Source organism: Siphateles boraxobius, unplaced genomic scaffold, assembly GCF_051911475.1.
Source record: "Siphateles boraxobius isolate OS27281-9 unplaced genomic scaffold, OSU_SipBor_1 9, whole genome shotgun sequence".
Classification (NCBI taxonomy): domain Eukaryota; kingdom Metazoa; phylum Chordata; class Actinopteri; order Cypriniformes; family Leuciscidae; genus Siphateles; species Siphateles boraxobius.
Window position 1 is genome coordinate 29,448,623 of NW_027509219.1, and position 18,506 is coordinate 29,467,128.

Genomic DNA, 18,506 nt, shown 5'->3' on the forward strand with positions numbered 1-18,506 from the left:
AATTGTGAAACGTATATCTTTTATGGTTTAACAGTCTAATACAAGGCGATGTTATAGAATCTAAAATCTCGTGAAATTCAATCTTCCTTATCTGATGTTGTCCTGGCTTAAATGCAGCTCGCGGGCACGTTTTTATTCTCGTTGATATTTACGTAACACAGCCTAAGTGTCTGCAGCCAGAAGAACATGAAGTCGCCAGCCATCAGCACCGTGTTAAGAGAACTGAGGAAGCCCTCCTTTGAGTTTCATAATTAGGTTTTGTAAGGGCATGCTGACGTAAGGGCATGTGAGGGCTTTAGAAGCCAGTGGGCTACAAATGCAGTTCCTCGTCGCACTGAAAACATTGTTTTAACACCTCAACTCGGACAGTGAACCAAACATGAAAAATAGCAGGGTGAAAGTAATTGGAAGTCAAGTTATTTCAGCCGAACTTGTGGTAGGACTGGTACTCAGCATTGCGTATCGGATTTGTTCCAGTTTGGCTTTTTCTTCAGAGGTGGGTCTTTACTTGCGGTGTGAGTGAAATCATGTAGCCTAAGTATATACAGTAGCCTAATGTGTTTGTAAATGTTAATAAGCGAACATTAAGTAATCGTTTTGTATGAAAATTCCTGCAAAATGGCAAACATATGTTTTCTTTAGAATGCCATGGTAGTTAATATCCAATAAAATACCTACTGCAGTTTTGAAACTGGAACAAATTAATAGTTGAAGTCATAAGGGCAAGTTCACGCAAAACAATTAATGAAACAGAACGCAGACGCGTCATTAATTGACACGCGTTGTAAAAACGCAACGCTCCTTGTCTAAACACAAGAACAGTTTCTGTGTACGCCGCTTGGCAGTCCAGATTTTTTTCGTTCAATTGTATTACAATTAAGTCACTTATTGTGCATCTTTGCTGAAATCATTGTTACTATGGTAATATTTTTGTAAAGCTTTACGCTCGTGTGTTGCAGGAAAGCGTCAGTGACGGAAGCGCGCAGTTTGAAGTAACGCGCTCACTCGTGTGTGTGTGGGTTGCCAGTAATGTTAAGTTCATTTTCTTTAAAAACAACAACCATCCACTTTCTGCTCATTCCATATCAAGACTTGTGGTAAGTGCAATGTACAAGCTCAATATACATTTTTAAGAAAAATATTGTTTGTCAGCCTCAGGTAGCCTTGGAGAGGGGGTAAAATCTCTGCGTGGCAGGGGCTGCTGTCAGTCAACCCGTCACCGCTAGGGGCAGCTGGCACTCGACCCGTCACGGATATATGCGCCTGCCTGGGACCTTACTCAATATAGAAGGTGTTTTTTAAACAAAATGCAGGGCATATCCCCTGTAGCTTGCGGGCAAGAACGGTATGCACAATTGGTCAGTAGTCACCATTAACTAAACTTTTTTCAACTTACTGCTACCAGACACTCCGACTGATGCATATGATCAAATAGACATGCATCCCGCATTTACTTCTACTCTTATTTAGCCTACCTATTTGCCACCTTAGGGTACTTTATATTTTATCGTTTTAATTCGAGGAGCAAGTCTTCACACCTACTCAGCGTCGCGCCAGCCACAACCTAGCATCGCACCTGCCTCAAGATCTCTCACTGTTTAAATCTACCAGACACTCAATTTGATGCACGTGTGCAAACAGACTGTAAAATACTGCTCTTGTTTGCCATCTTATAGGCTGGTGAAAAGCGTTTTGTTAATGGTGAATACTGACCTATTGTGCGTACCAATCTTGCCCACAAGCTACAGGGGATAAACGCTGCATTTTGGGTTGAGTGGCAGGTGCATAATAAATTCTTGGCAGACGCGTATAACGGTGAATAACGGAAGCAAACAAAAGAGGGTAACGAGGGAGGACAGGTGAGGCAAATTAATCAATAATCAGGTAACAAGATGGGAGGGGCTAGACAATTGACAGGAAAGCACATGGCACAAGGAAACATACATGACAAGCCATGTGCTCACACCAAACATGACAAAAACACAAGCACATGGCTAGTAAAACAAACCCTGACAAGCCTAATCTAAAAATAGGCTATAGGCTACCTAATGTGGTATGATGACTATAGAGGGAATGCACGTGACGTCACCGTTGGCCGGAGTTACTGCAGTTACGCCCACAAGTGGCAAAAAGACTGAGCGGCAGCATTGGTTTTCAGTGTGAATGCTGTGGAAAAACACACAAAACGCGTCTAAAACGGGAAAGAGCTTTGAGACTGACTGTACAACTAGATTTGACAAGAAATATGAGGAATATTTTTACAGACTACCTAAAGCTACAGAACAGAGAAGCAAATAGATCGCTGCAATTCATAGAAACAACTGGACTCCAGGCAGCGAAAGGTGGATTTGCAGTTATCCTTTTTGTGTCAATATGCTGAATTTAGTGGTAAAATCATTTTCTATATATTGTATTGTTATATATTGCAGTGACAACTCATCAATCAAATATTTACCACTGTATATTCTGTATAATTTGACATTTTTAAATAAACACTGACAAAAAACTATACAAGTTTTAAGTCTCTAGAAGATATGATGATATATATAACATTGATAAGTGATCACCTGGATTTAGACCTGCCTATTTTGTATTTATGTAAAGCATTCACAGGCAAATTTGCTGTATGTATTTCCCTGGTGTCGAAATAAGGCACATATAAATGTCAGGAAACACGATTCCTGGCTGCATGTTAATATCCATGGATCACTGATCTTTAGTAAGTTGTAAGGAACACTATATTGAGTCCAATCTTTAGTTTAAACTGATAATCGTTTGTTTTACTTGCGTTTTCGCAGTTTCCCCTATTAAATCCAGTCACGCAGCTGTTCTTCTGCCACTCAGTCCGGCTGAGGGGGCGTGTTCCAGCGGGAAAGTGACGTTAATGCATTCCCTCTATATATTAGATTAAACCAACATATATTTTAAGGGTTAGGGGAGGATGCCCCTTTAAAATTGTAACAACTGCAAAAGTGGATGCAAGTAGTTGTTGTCTTAATGAGATATTTGTACTTGATATAGCCTAACACTTAGATTTACCTTTGTTGGTGTAATTTAATTCAGTCAGGTTAATTCCGTCATATGCCATATTATGTAATTATAGTAAACATTTTTTACAGTGTATTTTTGTAGTATATATTGCCAGGTGTGTTATGTTTATAACAAAATCAGACAAATAATGTATTCTTCATACATTAGCCTTCAAATGTTTGGGGTCAGTAGCCTAAGTTTTTATTTTATTTTTTATAAATTAGGCCTAATACTTAGTTTCAATACTTTTATTCATCAACGATGCATTATATTGATCAAAAGGGATTGTAAGGGCAGTTATTAAAACAATTATATTTCAAATAAATTCTTTTGAACTTTCTATTCATCAAAGAATACTGAAAACATTTCAAACTATATTAAAATAGAAAACAGTTTTCTTACATTGTAATAATATTTCAAGTATTACTATTCTTACTGTTTTTCCGATTAAGCAAATGCAACCCAAACTTTTGAACTGTAGTGTATATATTTAAATGGTGCATCAATTTAGTATTTATTGTTACATTTAACTTAATTTTCCAAAAATGAATTAAATAAATTTTTTAAATGTCTTTTATACAGGCTTTCCTTTCATTGTTGGGAGTCTGCAGAGAGGGACGCATTCAAGGAAGAGATCATAGACAGGTATGTAAATGAAAACCTAATGTGAGCATTTAATTATAACAAGTCACTTTGGTATGGTATGCATCTGAAGACAAATGTAAAATGCAGTGCTCTTGACTTTTTCTGTTCTTTCATACTCTCCAGCTTCCCATGGTGGATGTGGCGGTGCTCTTGTTCTTTCTTCTAAGCAGTTTGATTCTTTTGATCTTGGATCACAATCAGTTGCAAGGCTCTTTGAAACGGTCTGAACGGCTCAGTAAGCCCCAGAGGTTTTTCTTTCAAATGGATTTTTTTGCCAACTTCATTTTTGGCCTCATCTGGTTGGTTTTTCCAGGATGGCTACTTGGGTCACAGGTAAAAAACCTTGGACTATGTTTGATGGAGGTTTTATGTTTGATTGAAGTCAAGTCAAGTCACCTTTATTCATATAGTGCTTTATATAATACAGATTGTTTCAAAGTGATAAACATTAACATAATGATTTTGCGACGCAAACAGTGTTCAATTCTGCTGTAAAGCAGCTCTAAAAAGAAAATAGTGACATTATTTAGCTGAGGTCAGTTCAGTATTGATTCAGTTGCGTTCAATAACTGGGTAAAGTTCATAAAATATGAAATGAGTTCCGAAAATCTGTAAAGCAGCTCTGGAGATAACAGTGATGTCATCAAGTATAGCACAAAGTTCATGTTGTTAGGAAGCTAAAGTTCATAGGTGCTATTATCCATAGATATTAATCCTTTGTGTATCAATTCATTGTAGATTAGTGGATCTGAGGATAATCTTCATCTCACACGTGCATTTGGAGCCATGATGGTTGGAGACAGCTTTGTTTCTTTTACCACTCAGAAACAAATGGCAACCAATGAAGTATCGTTCTTCCGCTGCCGAGCTGTGGTAAGTCATATTGTCTGAACATTTTGCAGACTTGTTAACATTAGGACTTAAATTTGCTCCAAGATGATTTCACACGATTAAGCAAATTGTAACAACTGCAAAAAGTGAAATATTTGTACTTCATATAAAACTTAAAATGACCGGTGTTGGTGCAATTTAATGCAGTCAGCTTAATTCTGTCATATATATATTTTTTAACATTAAGTACATTTTTACAGTTCAGTATATATTGCCAGGTGTGTTTTATTAATAATAAAATCAGACAAATAATTTATTCTTCAAAAATACACTATAACATTCAAAAGTTTAAAAGAAATGAATACTTTTATTAATCAAGGATGCATTCAATCGATCAAAAGTGATAGGAAGGACAGTTATAATCTTACAAAAACAAATCTATTTCAAAGTTCTGCTAAAAATCTATTATGTTTTTTACAAAAATACTGAGCAGCACAGCTGTTTTCAACATTGATAACCAATGTTCTTGAGCACCAAATCAGCATATTAGAATGATTTCTAAACATATTGCGGACTTGTTAAGGTTTGGATTTAAATTGCGATAGTATTTTCTTCCCTGATGTGACGTACTCTATATCCGAGTGAAATGGCTTCTGGGATGAGAAAAGTGTAGGGCGGGATTTGATTTTGATTAATTAGTTGACTACATTAGTTAACATGAACTAATAATGAACTGCACTTCTACAGCTATGTAATAATCTTTGTTAATGTTAATTTCAACATTTACTATGACAAATACAACTTTTGGATTTAATAATGTATAAGTCCCCCTGTAGTCAATAAATTTATCTCTTAAAACTCAACTTTGATCATCAAAAAAATTTTTTTTATTCATGCCTTAAAATAGTTTGAATGTAACTCTACACCCTTGCTTCATTAAGTTTATGCAGTTCTATGAATATGCAAATTAGCCCCACCTCCTCTAACTCACACCAGCTCAGAGATCCACTGGTTGACGATCACACGTTGACTTGATTGGTTACAAGGTAGTTTATGACGTCAGAAACACCAGCGATTTCAAACCATGTTTTTGAGACTGTCTTTGTTCACTGCAGTTTTATGGAGAAAATACTCAGCAATGGTGTTGACTTATGAATTTGCACATGGTTTGTCTTAAAGCATTTTAAAAACACCACATAGACATATAAACAACATTAAAAGCTTGATTTTCACCACAGGGGGTCTTTAACATTAGTTAATGCACTGTGAACCAACATAAACAAACAATTAAGAAGTGGATTTTTATTAACTAACATTAAAAAAGATTTACAAATACAGTAATAAATGTATTGCTCATGGTTAGTTAATACAATTAACCAATGTTACCAAATGAAACCTTATTGTAAAGGGTTACCATTTTGTCCTTCGGAAATTGATTGGATCTTTGGGAGTTGCAAACTAAATGGATGCAGATCTGAATGCCAGTTTGCAGTGGAGGATATTTAGTCTACCGGCCGAGACATATGTGATGAAGAGAACAGAGTCAGAAATCGTTTCGAGGGGGAGGGGAGGTTAACGTTTGTGATTAAAGATTTCGAGTGCAAATGAATAATTTTTTTTTAATGTTAAATCATTACCCTTTGGTGAAAACTACGTTTTTAATGTTTCTATATGTCTATGTGGTGTTTTTAATATGCTTTAAGACAAACCTTGTGCAAATTCATCAGTCAACAGCAATGATCAGTATTTTTCTCCTTAAAACTGAAGTGAAATTTACCTTCACGTTACCAACGTGTGGACGGGCTTTAGCATATCATTAATTATGCGGCGAAGCAGGGGAGTCTCAAGAGAAGTCAGGTTATCCAGGTATATTTTTCTGTTGATATGAAAAATCTTGGACATTTAGCAATATAACGGGTGAATTATGTATATGATGTTATGATGAACTATATGCCTTTCTCCACTGACAATCTATGATGTTCAAAGCGTTTCTAAGGATGCTGATTGATTTTTAGAAGGCAGACTGAGATGGCGAACAGGAACATGGTTTGTGTAACATTAGCAACACATTATTATCCGTTTGATAACGTAGTCAAGCAAAATGCTAATCATCTTAATAACCATTATGTGTCCGACGTTGTAAAGAGCGATACATTTGTGCAGCGTTTACTACAGTAACTTGAGTAAAAGTTGACCGAGTGGATCTCTGAGCTGGTGCGAGTGAATGGAGGCGGGGCTAATTTAAATAATTATGGTTGCGCGTATACTAAATGAGGCAAGGCCATAGAGTTACATTCAAGCTACTTTAAGGCATGAAGAAATTTTTCACAGGAAAAAAGCAATTAAATATATAATTTTGGTGATCAAAGATTTGTTTTAAAGGATACAATTATTTACTACAGGGGGACTTTAATAATAAACTCTCCAACATTCTGTAAAAAATAGAAAGAAAGAATTGTCAATTTTGATTTCATGGTGACTTTAAACACGTATGAATGTGTATCCATATAGGGGACTTTGGCAGTTGTCGTCTTCTTGATTCACACCCAGCTCACCACATCGGCATGGAAAACCCCACATCTCTGTTTCTGCCTAGGGGTCAGTCTCTGGGCTGTTAACTCCATTCTTGGCTACCTGAGCTCCAAAGACACGAGGACAGAGTCAGTGAATGATATATATTGGCGTGCTGTACAGAAAAACGACAAAACACTTTATGTACAATAGATTTTGCCATATTCAAATATCTGCAGACATCATTCGGTGCATTTTGATGATGTTTTATGATGTTTATGACAAACTGTTTATGCTGTAAATATAGTGTTATTGTGTTTATAAATAATAAATAGATGTATTTCTTTGTAAATAATTGTTCTTTTTAATTTTTAGAATATTGTAATGAAATTGAAAATATCACTTTCATCATATGTACATATACAAATAAAGACAAAGTTGTCATATTGTGAGTGCAGTTGATGAGTAGAGCACTTCATAAAAAGTAAAAACATTTTGTCAGCTGTCTGTCCTGCCTTTCACACTCTCAGGCATCGAGTCGTTCTCATGCAATATTCACTGAACCATTTGTTTTGTAACAACTGTGGTTTCCACAAGCACAAAACTGCAAATATACTGTATGGACTGTTCTAAAATACTTTATTTCTTTCATCTCTGGCTACATCTCCTATCTTGTGTTGATTGTCACTGGCAGCTTAATGCGTATGTTGGTCTCTTTGGCAAGACCTGTGTGAGCAGCAACACTGGCCTTAATTGAACTTTGTTCTTCCAGCAAAGGCCATGATGTAGTCTAACTTAACAAGAGCCTGCATACCAAATAAACAGCTTTACCGTGCAGCAGAGACCTATTAACACCTCCATCAACCTGTGCCCAGAGCTTTGCACAAGAAATCGGATTCAACAGCTCAGTTACTGCATAGTGTGTGTTTTAAATATGGCCACTTGATGGCGCTCCATACACAGAGATTATAGTCTCTGGCGCTCCTACATCAAATAATAGACAGTGCTGGTAAATTTACCATGAACTGTTGTTATTAAAATGCCATTTCTAAATTAATTTAGATAATCAGAACTGAAACTACTGTTGGATGTGGCACAATTATCCTATTAAGATTATTATAAGAATATCACATATATCATAAGAAATTAAGCAGTAAAATGACAGGCTTGGTTCAAGATGGCTGTTTTATTCAGTCCCTCTTTTTCCTCATACACATAAGGGGTTAAAATGAAAATTCTGTCATCATTTTGATCCCATTTTTTTTCTGAGGAACACAATTGGAACAAATTCTAAAGAATTGTACTGGTTGCTCTTTTCCAAGCAATTACAATGAATGACAACTGAAGGTTTCAAGCTTCAAAGTGCACAAAAGCACCTTACCTACAAAAGTATGACATATGACTCATGGACTATATTCCAAGTTTTATGAAGCCTTATAATAGCTTTGTGTGAAAACAGACCAAAATTGGTCAAAAACAATATGCACACATACACAAACTGACAGTTTTTTAAATATTCAAATTTACTGCATAACATGTTAAAAAAGCAACATCCACTCAAAGCAATGGGCCAATGAAATTATTTCAAATCCACACACTAATGATTCCCATATTTATATATTTATATAAATATATATATGAAATATATCTTTACATAATTAAATACTATATATTTTATTAATGATGAACTGGTGTTTTTTTGTTTGTCTGTTTTTTACAAAAACAAGCCCCTTTAAGATTAATTGCATTAACTGAGCCCATGCATCACATCTTCACCTAATCACAGCGGTTTCCAACAAATCTATCTTTGTGCCACAGCTCCAAACTCCTGCCTGATTTGTATTTAATCGTTTATAGGTAGGGTAGGCAATTCTGGAGAGGCTAGCAATAGCAAGCTTTGAAAGCAAGAGATCCCACCTTCCCTTCCGAGTGCTTCAAAAAACATGAACGCCACTGATCAATATAACATGCAAAAGGGGACATTGACCCCTCGGATCTGATTTGTGCCCCCTCAGTTCAAGTTTTAAAAAGTTTTAAAGGTACACTATGTTCAGACTGCAGGCAAATCTGAATAATTGCAAGTGACCAAATAAGATTATAGCTGCGTCCCAAATGACGCACTATACACTATGCACTTATGCACTATGTTCTTATGCACTTATGTACTCAACCATGTAGTGTTGGAACTTTCTACGTTTATTTTGTCTTTCAACATTGGAGTCTGATAGCCCCTCCCCCTCCGTTACATAATTGTACGTAAGCTACATAAGCTGCGATAGCTGAGTGCATGAAGTGTCCAACGTTCCACACTTCGTTTTTTCGGTGAAATAAGTGCATTATCCGGGTACTTATGGCACTTTTCCACTGCATGGTAAGGCTCAGTACGGTTCGGCTCGGCGCGGCACGGCTCGGCTCGCTTCGCTTTTCCACTGCGTGGTACGACTCGGCTCGGCACGGCACGGCTCGGTTCGCTTTAGCTCAGTTGCTTTTCCACTGCAGTTAGTACCGCTTCAAAGTGGGTGGGATTATGACTGATCGTTATAGTTTATCCGCTCCTCGGCAACTAACAAGAGGAACATCTGCGCTTCTTTCGCTTCTTTCTTGTTTCTTCAAGCAAGTCAAGCAAGTAGTTTTAAAACATTGGAGGCTGTTACTGGCTATTTAAATCTAGCGGGTTTGATGTCTCGCAAATACAATGACGCTGGTAGTGACGATTCTGTCTGTCTGACCAATCAGTGATCTACAGTTCTTCCACGTCACATTTTAGTATCGGTACGGTGCGCTTGGAACCTCAACAGAGATGGTACCATTTAAAGCGAGTCGAAGCGACCCGTACCGTACCATGCAGTGGAAAAGCGCCACAAGTGAGCCGTGCCAAAGCGCCAAAGCGTGCCGTACCGAACCGAACCGTACCGTACCATGCAGTGGAAAAGCGCCATTAAAGTGCACTTTTTCTTTTTAGAATTTTCAGTGTGAACGCACTACTCGCACTATTTATTCGTTTGGGTCACATGACGTCACTGTAGCTTTGCGCCGCCATCTTTACGACCGATGGTCTCTTTCTTTTGCGCACACACCCGACCCGAACCGTGCAGCCATAGACCCCTATACTGTGCTTGTGTAATGGATTGAGCTCTGTTTCGTGTCTGAATGGACAAATACACACAACATTATGTTTAAATGTCCGTTTTGGTGAGTATTCACGTAAAATATGTCGGTTATGTCTTAAACAGAGTTGTCATCCAGTCTCTTTGGAAGAGAGAGAGAGAAGAGGATAACAAAAAAGCATGCAAATGGAAATTATCGAGCTCATTTTTTTTATCGTGCGATTAATTGATTTATTGACTATCGCGACAGGCCTAATCCAGATTAATGACAGCTAGCCGTGAGCCGTGGCTAACAGCTGGCAAGCTACCAGCTGTTAGCCACTTAGCTAGCTAACAACTCGCGACCTAGTCAGAGCAAACTACCACAAAAATCATACCTTTGAATTTTTTTTAAAAATACCTACATTTCCCATGATTAAATATAAATCCTTGGTGGCCAGGTGCCCCACTTTTACGTCTTTTACCCATCCAGCCACAGCATATTGATATGCATCGGTACTCTTGAAAGCCTTCAAGCGATCCCCACTGTATGGGGAGGGGTTATGCACAAGATATATACAGTATATATATATATATATATATATATATATATATATATATATATATCTTGATATATATATATATATATATATATATATATATATATATATCTTGATATATATATATATATATATATATATATCTTGTGCATAACCCCTCCCCATACAGTGGGGATCGCTTGAAGGCTTTCAAGAGTACCGATGCATATCAATGGATGTTATATATATATATATATATATACAGGTCCTTCTCAAAAAATTTGCATATTGTGATAAAGTTAATTATTTTCCATAATGTAATGATAAAAATTAAACTTTCATATATTTTAGATTCATTGCACACCAACTGAAATATTTCAGGTCTTTTATTGTTTTAATACTGATGATTTTGGCATACAGCTCATGAAAACCCAAAATTCCTATCTCAAAAAATTAGCATATCATGAAAAGGGTCTCTAAACGAGCTATTTACCTAATCATCTGAATCAACTTATTAACTCTAAACACCTGCAAAAGATTCCTGAGGCTTTTAAGAAAAACCAGCCTGTTTCACCAAAACCACAATCATGGGTAAGACTGCCGACCTGACTGCTGTCCAGAAGGCCATCATTGACACCCTCAAGCAAGAGGTTAAGACACAGAAAGAAATTTCTGAACAAATAGGCTGTTCCCAGAGTGCTGTATCAAGGCACCTCAGTGAGAAGTCTGTGGGAAGGAAAAAGTGTGGCAAAAAACGGACCCTGAGGAAGATTGTGGAGAAGGACCGATTCCAGACCTTGGGGGACCTGCGGAAGTAGTGGACTGAGTCTGGAGTAGAAACATCCAGAGCCACCGTGCACAGGCGTGTGCAGGAAATGGGCTACAGGTGCCGCATTCCCCAGGTCAAGCCACTTTTGAACCAGAAACAGCGGCAGAAGCGCCTGACCTGGGTTACAGAGAAGCAGCACAGGACTGTTGCTCAGTGGTCCTAAGTACTTTTTTCGGATGAAAGCAAATTTTGCATGTCATTCGGAAATCAAGATGCCAGAGTCTGGAGGAAGAATGGGGAGAAGGAAATGCCAAAATGCCTGAAGTCCAGTGTCAAGTACCCACAGTCAGTGATGGTCTGGGGTGCCATGTCAGCTGCTGGTGTTGGTCCACTGTGTTTTATCAAGGGCAGGGTCAATGCAACTAGCTATCAGGAGATTTTGGAGCACTTCATGCTTCCATCTGCTGAAAAAGTTTATGGAGATGAAGATTTCATTTTTCAGCACGACCTGGCACCTGCTCACAGTGCCAAAACCACTGGTAAATGGTTTACTGACCATGGTATTACTGTGCTCAATTGGCCTGCCAACTCTCCTGACCTGAACCCCATAGAGAATCTGTGGGATATTGTGAAGAGAAAGTTGAGAGACGCAAGACCCAACACTCTGGATGAGCTTAAGGCCGCTATCGAAGCATCCTGGGCCTCCATAACACCTCAGCAGTGCCACAGGCTGATTACCTCCATGCCACGCCGCATTGAAGCAGTCATTTCTGCAAAAGGATTCCCGACCAAGTATTGAGTGCATAACTGAACATAATTATTTGAAGGTTGACTTTTTTGTATTAAAAACACTTCTTTTATTGGTCTGATGAAATATGCTAATTTTTTGAGATAGGAATTTTGGGGTTTCATGAGCTGTATGCCAAAATCATCAGTATTAAAACAATAAAAGACCTGAAATATTTCAGTTGGTGTGCAATGAATCTATAATATATGAAAGTTTAATTTTTATCATTACATTATGGAAAATAATGAAATCTATCACAATATGCTAATGTTTTGAGAAGGACCTGATACAGTATTATGGAAGGCAAATTGGGGCAAGATAATAATGGACAAAAGAAAACTGGGTGTAACAAATATGGATCGGAACCTTAAATTAAAATTTTCTCCAGGTATCTCTGTCTCTCTCTTCCATTCAAATGGGCAGTTTGGGCGGCCATACCGGGCAAGATCGGTCGTAAATATGGCGCCGTTCTATTTGGTAGTGACGTAGGTGGCATCTATGAATACTACAAAATGACGTAGAATAGTTCACAAGTATGCGATTTGGGATGCACCTTTTGTGTTTTTCTACAGTCTATGGTCCAGACATAACCAACCCATCTGCATGGGTTGCTTTGGTAATGACGTAGGCATACCCATGTATGCGACAAGGCTTTTAAAACAGATGCAGGAAAAATGAAAGTGCATATAATCACACTCACCAGCCTTTTAAAAACCCATTTGGATAAAATTTGGATATTTAAAAAATCTGATTTTTTTCTGGCAGTCTGAAAATAGCCTTAGTAACTTTTGGCCCTCTAGCAGTTAAAAAACAAAACTGCAGGCATTTTGCGTAAGAACATTGTTTTGGTTGTTTTTTGTGCTTCTGTAAGGGACTTAGGCCAGTAAGAGCTGTTCGCATAAACCTCACTCCCCTGATCTCAAGAGGTGCACTAGAGATTGACACTAGAGGCTGCGGTCTTTAGCATCTTTGTTAGCTATGCTGGAGACCCTGGTTTAATGTTGCGTTCTATTATTTATCCGTCTCGGAGATCCGAATCGGAAGACAGACGTTGCATAGCAACACGCCCCCTTTCCTCGGATTTCTCCTCTCGGACGTCGGTCAACCGTGAGGACACCGAGCAAGAATTCAGTTTCGGAATTCAAGATGGCTGCGCCGTGTGTGACTTGTAAGTATGAATTGTTTTCATTGTTTTTGAACAGCTTAGGTATTTTAAATGACGATTATAATCACTCGTATTACTGCGTCCCCTGTAGGTATGGGAATTGGTTGTTGTGAGTGCAATTACTAACGTTGCTAACAGAAGATTAACATGAAAAACATAAAATAAAGTGAACATTTTCAAGTTCAAATGTTTTAAAAAGGTGTAGTCATAATAACTATTTGAGTGTAGTCGCTCAAACTTGACCAAACATACTGAAATATAAGCATACCTTCTGCGTCTTATGGCCTCTTCCTGGAGTTCTTCCTCGGTGTTCTGTAGGTGAAGCACATACTTATTTTGGAGCGCCTGGTCCTCGGCCAGTGCTACCATTACAACAGCTTTCCGGGTGGCGTCCATTTTTTTCTCCGACTCGGACGTGACTGCAAACAACGTGACGTCATATCCGAGGTCCGAGTCGGTTCGTTGGCTATAATAGAACTCACCATAAATCCCGCTAGGGGCTGTTGATCAAGAATCAAAATTGAATGGCTTTTCGGAGATGTGAGAACTGAGGGTTTTTGAAGCGACGCGGAGATGTTATTTGTATTACTCAACATATGAGTAAGTTATTTTATTGAACAGATAAATTGCCTTAACAGAGTTCATTGTAAAGCATTAACTATTGTGAAGGGTCATTTCATTATAGTTCCAGCATTATAGCGCTGTGTTGGAATTTATTTTCAAGGAAGTACCATGTCTATTAATGGGTAAAGAGTTACGTCTTCCGCTAGCTTGCTTTTCATCTAAACGGGTTATATCTCTTAAGCCTAGAAGTGAATGTTTTATGAGAAGTAGTGTAACCATGAATCAGGTTAAGACGAAAACGTATTGGAAGAAAGATAGATGATGTATTAATTTGTTAATTTGGAAAAAAGAAATAAAAGTTACATTGTACCTTTAAGTGCACTGTGCCTGAAGCAACCATTTGAAACAGGGTTTCTTTGATATTCCTCCATAATTCAAAATACTGTAATTTGGTGATAGGAACAGGGACTCAATCACATGCTGCTGTTTGGACAGTAGTGTGGCCGTAGACACAGTCAGCACAGCCAAAGCTAAACGTCACCATGAGAACAACAAAATGACTTTGGCTGGAGTGTCAAATCTCTATCAGATTAAAGGCTTCACTGCTGAGCTCAGAAAGGGATTCATAAAGTCCAGCCAAAGGTGACGTCAAGAAGTAGTTGAGAATTGGAACAGTAGGCCTACTTCAGTGTATTTATTTCAAAGTGTTTTGGATAGACTTTTGGAATTTTGTTAAAATGAATTCATCCACAAACTTCTGCATGAGCTAAACATTTGTTTTTCGGTGACTCTTTGAAAACAGACCCTTTTCATATCAAGTTTATACTTATTTTATTACTGTTCCTTGACAAATTTTACATTTTTAAATGAAAATAAAAGATGTTGAAAGATGTTTTGAATTCTATAAAGAATTGAGTTGCTTGTAAATCTTCTATTGTGTAATAGACTTCTTATAAGATACTATAATACGTTTTATTACATGGCTCGGTTGAATTCTAACACACCGTTGCCATGAAAAACAGAGCGTTGCCATGGACACAGTTATGTTCACTCTGGAGCAATACAATCGTTTTTAAATCAATAAACTCCTTTTTAAATCAATATTTAGTGTCAAATTATTGATTTATTTGGTAGGTAGCCATGTAATAAGTGGGTTTGTTGCAATAAAAGAGGTAACATTTTACAATAAGGTTCAATTTACTAAAATTAACAAATGAGACCTTATTGTAAAGCATTTTCAAAAACTAAACAAAAAACAGTAGGCTACTTCAGTGTGTTGTTTATTTTGACCAACAGAGGGCGCTGCTCAATAAACCAGTTTTATCGTGATATCATTCATCTTCCGCTACTAATTCGCGCTATTGGCTTTGACAGTTGGACAGGAACCAAACGACACAACTTCACAAGAATAACATAATTTTATAAGGTACGACATCGTTATCCTGAACGTGAGCCTTCAGTTGTAAGGTAGGCTAATGTGTTCTGCATAGAAGTTATACTGATACCAATTTTATTTTAACTTATAAACATTAACCAACTTTAAAAATACTTATCAGATAAAATTACATTAAAATACATTCAGCTATTTATTTATGAACGTAATGAATGTTTTTTTAACTTAATGCAATTTTGCCTGGTTTTGAACTTGTGAATTATTTTATTGTGTCACAGCTATGTCATAATGTTGCAGTACTTTTTTACTACTTTGTTACCACCACAACATTTATAACTGTTCAAATTCAAAAGTACATAAAATATAAATACCGGTATGTACATTTTTGTCAGTTTGACTGTTAAAGGTTCACAGTCATGTTTAAAAAAACATCAACAGTGTTTACTAGAATTTTTTTGTGTGTTTGTTCTAATCAAGAATGTGTGTTTTGCCACACATTTGAATTCAGTAAATACAATTTTGCTTATCTTCACCTAAGTCAGCTTTGCCCAAATAGTTTTTCAAGATGTTATTTCTGTTTCACCGCTGGTCATTTTCTGACTCAGGAGGCAGGAAAACCATTCAAAATTGGTCCATCATTTTTCAGTGAATTGCTCTTTAGAGTGGCAACCTTTGTTTTGTTTTTTTTACGCCCTCTGAAAAATGAATGAAAATCAAGCATCAATGTGCCAACAAAGTGGTCACCCACAACAAGGTCGATTTTTGTGACAGTGTGTGATTTCTAATTGATCTCTGGTGATTTGCACTCTGCCCATCTATTTATGTCCTTTCAATCCGATGAGTTTGTGTGCACCATTTTATCACAACTGTGGATGTACAGTGACGCATGAATCCGATTCAGCAGTTTTCTTGTTAGATTACAGGTAGTGGTGGTAAAGGCCTTCAATTAGAATAGCACAGTTGGCCTATTATTCGACCTTGTGGCAGTACATTTGAGAGTGGGACATGTTTTTAAGTAGACTTTTCACTCTCAATTATCGACTTTGTATTTCCAAAATGGCAGATTATTAATTGAATATGCATATAGTGTATCCTAGGCCTGTCTCGATTATTAATTCATTGTATGGTCGTGGTTGTTCTATCTAATAGCAATTATTTGAGATAAACGCAATAATTGAGCAGTTTAATTTTCAATTAAATTTTGCCATCCAAATAAGATAAATTGAAGCGCTTGATCAAATGTGCAATATGTCTCCCTTTCTGGTATGAGAGGAAGCAGGGGAGTCATCATAAGCTAGTAGGGAGTAAAGAAAGCCTATGCATTCATAAATATGACATCATGCAATGCACTTCAGATGCCAGCACATTCTACAGTACAAATTTAATAATAAAAAAAGAGTTACAAGTATTAAACGTCACAAGTTCTGTTTTTACGTTGTCATATTGTTCGTCTCTGTGCCAGACCCCTTCTGTCTTTGGCTCCACATCAAATAAACTTCCTTTGAGGCTTATTGACTGATCATTCTCACGAAGGAACACATTTCCTGTAAAGCTGCTTCTCGCAGGGGTACATCCATGTCCTTCTTTGCAAGCAGTAGCCCACAAAAAACAACAACAATGGTTATGCTTTTTTACTAGAGATAAGAAATGAGTTGTCTTGTTTTCTTTTTTTTTGGTCTGTGAAAGAAGGCTCCCCTGAGTCAAGATGTGCTTTTCTTGATAACATCCGTTATAGCGTTCGCCTCACGTATCTCCAGATGTCATCTAACAATACATATTAAATTGTGATCAAATCACAATACAAAACTTCATGAAACATGAGCAGAACAAATTTCTACACTGTAAAAAAAATAATTATTAGATTAAAGCTGCATTGTGTAATGTTTAGGAGGACCTGTTGAAAGAAATGCAATATCATATACATAACTATGGTTACAGTGGTGTATACCTTACATAATAAACTGTTATCTTTTTATTACCTTAGAATGAGCCATTTCTATCTACATACACCACGACATCTTTTCCTGACGGCCACCGTAACTTCTGTTGGTTGCAATTCTCAACCTCACCCTTAGATGCCGCTAAAAAGTACACAGTGCACCTTTAAGTAAATAATGCTGTAGCTTTTCTTTCACAATGTATTTTTTTTAAAGCTGACAAATGTACATTGCATACATGCAAACTGGGCTAATGCTTTTTATATTAAATAGGCCTATAAAAATGGTTTTGTGATTCAGTCCCATTTGCCTTCTTCTTTCCCAGCATGCACTGGGGTATGGATAATTATGGTTGCCATGTTTGACTCTTTGCCAGTTTTGTTTACAATTTGTTGTCATGTTTACACTAAATGAATTCTAGGGATGCACAATATATCCACCAAATCGGTATCGGCCGATGTTAATTTTTAATGTTATCGTTATCGGCCTGAGATAATTTGGCTGATATATTAAAGCTGATAAATAATGGATTATTTCCTTCAGCTAAGACACTTCCGATGCGCACTGTTTTAATTGATTGAAATATGACTAGTGGAATCACTTCAAAAAATGAAAAATACAGTTAAGTGCAACATTGTGTGCCTGGGACATGGCTTTTAATGATGAGACTTGTTTTTGTAATCAGGCTCTCAAAAAATTTGGATTTAGATTTATCGGCCATGATGGCCAATATATCGGTTATCGGCTTTCAAATATAAAGAATTATCGGTTGTTGGTATCGGTCAATATTTTCACATCAGTGCATCAGTGCAATAATGAATTCCACCAAATTCAGCTTAACGTAAGTTCAGTTGCTGCCTTAGATTAAGAATAATCAAATTGATTGTACAACATATTTTTTAATCTTGTCTAGTTAAATCTTGTATAACTTTTAATCTTGTTTTTAAAGTAATGAAAAAAATATTTCCAAGACTTAGCCTAATTTTTTTTAACAAGGTAACTTGTCTTATGATGTCACTGGATGAGTTTGTTCCTCTACTTAAAATAATCATTTAGTCAATTTTTTACTCATGATGTGTTTCATCATTCTATGAGGTCTTTGTGTGACAAAGAGTGAATATTACAAGAGTGGTATTGTCTTATAAGAGATCATAATACAGTTTGTTTGTTAGTAATTTAATTATAATTTTTTGTATATTCTACATATTACACAATTGAAATGTAATAAAGGGAATATTTAACATAGAGC

General features: G+C 36.9%; 1 protein-coding gene across 2 annotated transcripts; it reads left to right on the forward strand.

Annotated features, from left to right (window-relative positions):
- The first annotated feature begins 212 nt into the window (after positions 1-212).
- On the forward strand, positions 213-8,612 carry LOC143732815 (uncharacterized). 2 transcript variants are annotated; one of them, XM_077224227.1, is made up of 6 exons: positions 213-496; positions 960-1,097; positions 3,613-3,675; positions 3,799-4,008; positions 4,414-4,548; positions 7,018-8,612. In XM_077224227.1, the coding sequence occupies exons 1-6, from the start codon at positions 380-382 to the stop codon at positions 7,228-7,230; spliced, it is 876 nt and encodes a 291-aa protein (XP_077080342.1). In that variant the 5' UTR covers positions 213-379; the 3' UTR covers positions 7,231-8,612. The 2 variants fall into 2 exon arrangements, with proteins under 2 accessions (XP_077080342.1, XP_077080343.1); XM_077224228.1 differs by lacking the exon at positions 960-1,097 and having other exon boundaries at positions 268-496; positions 7,018-7,298.
- Positions 8,613-18,506: the final 9,894 nt, after the last annotated feature.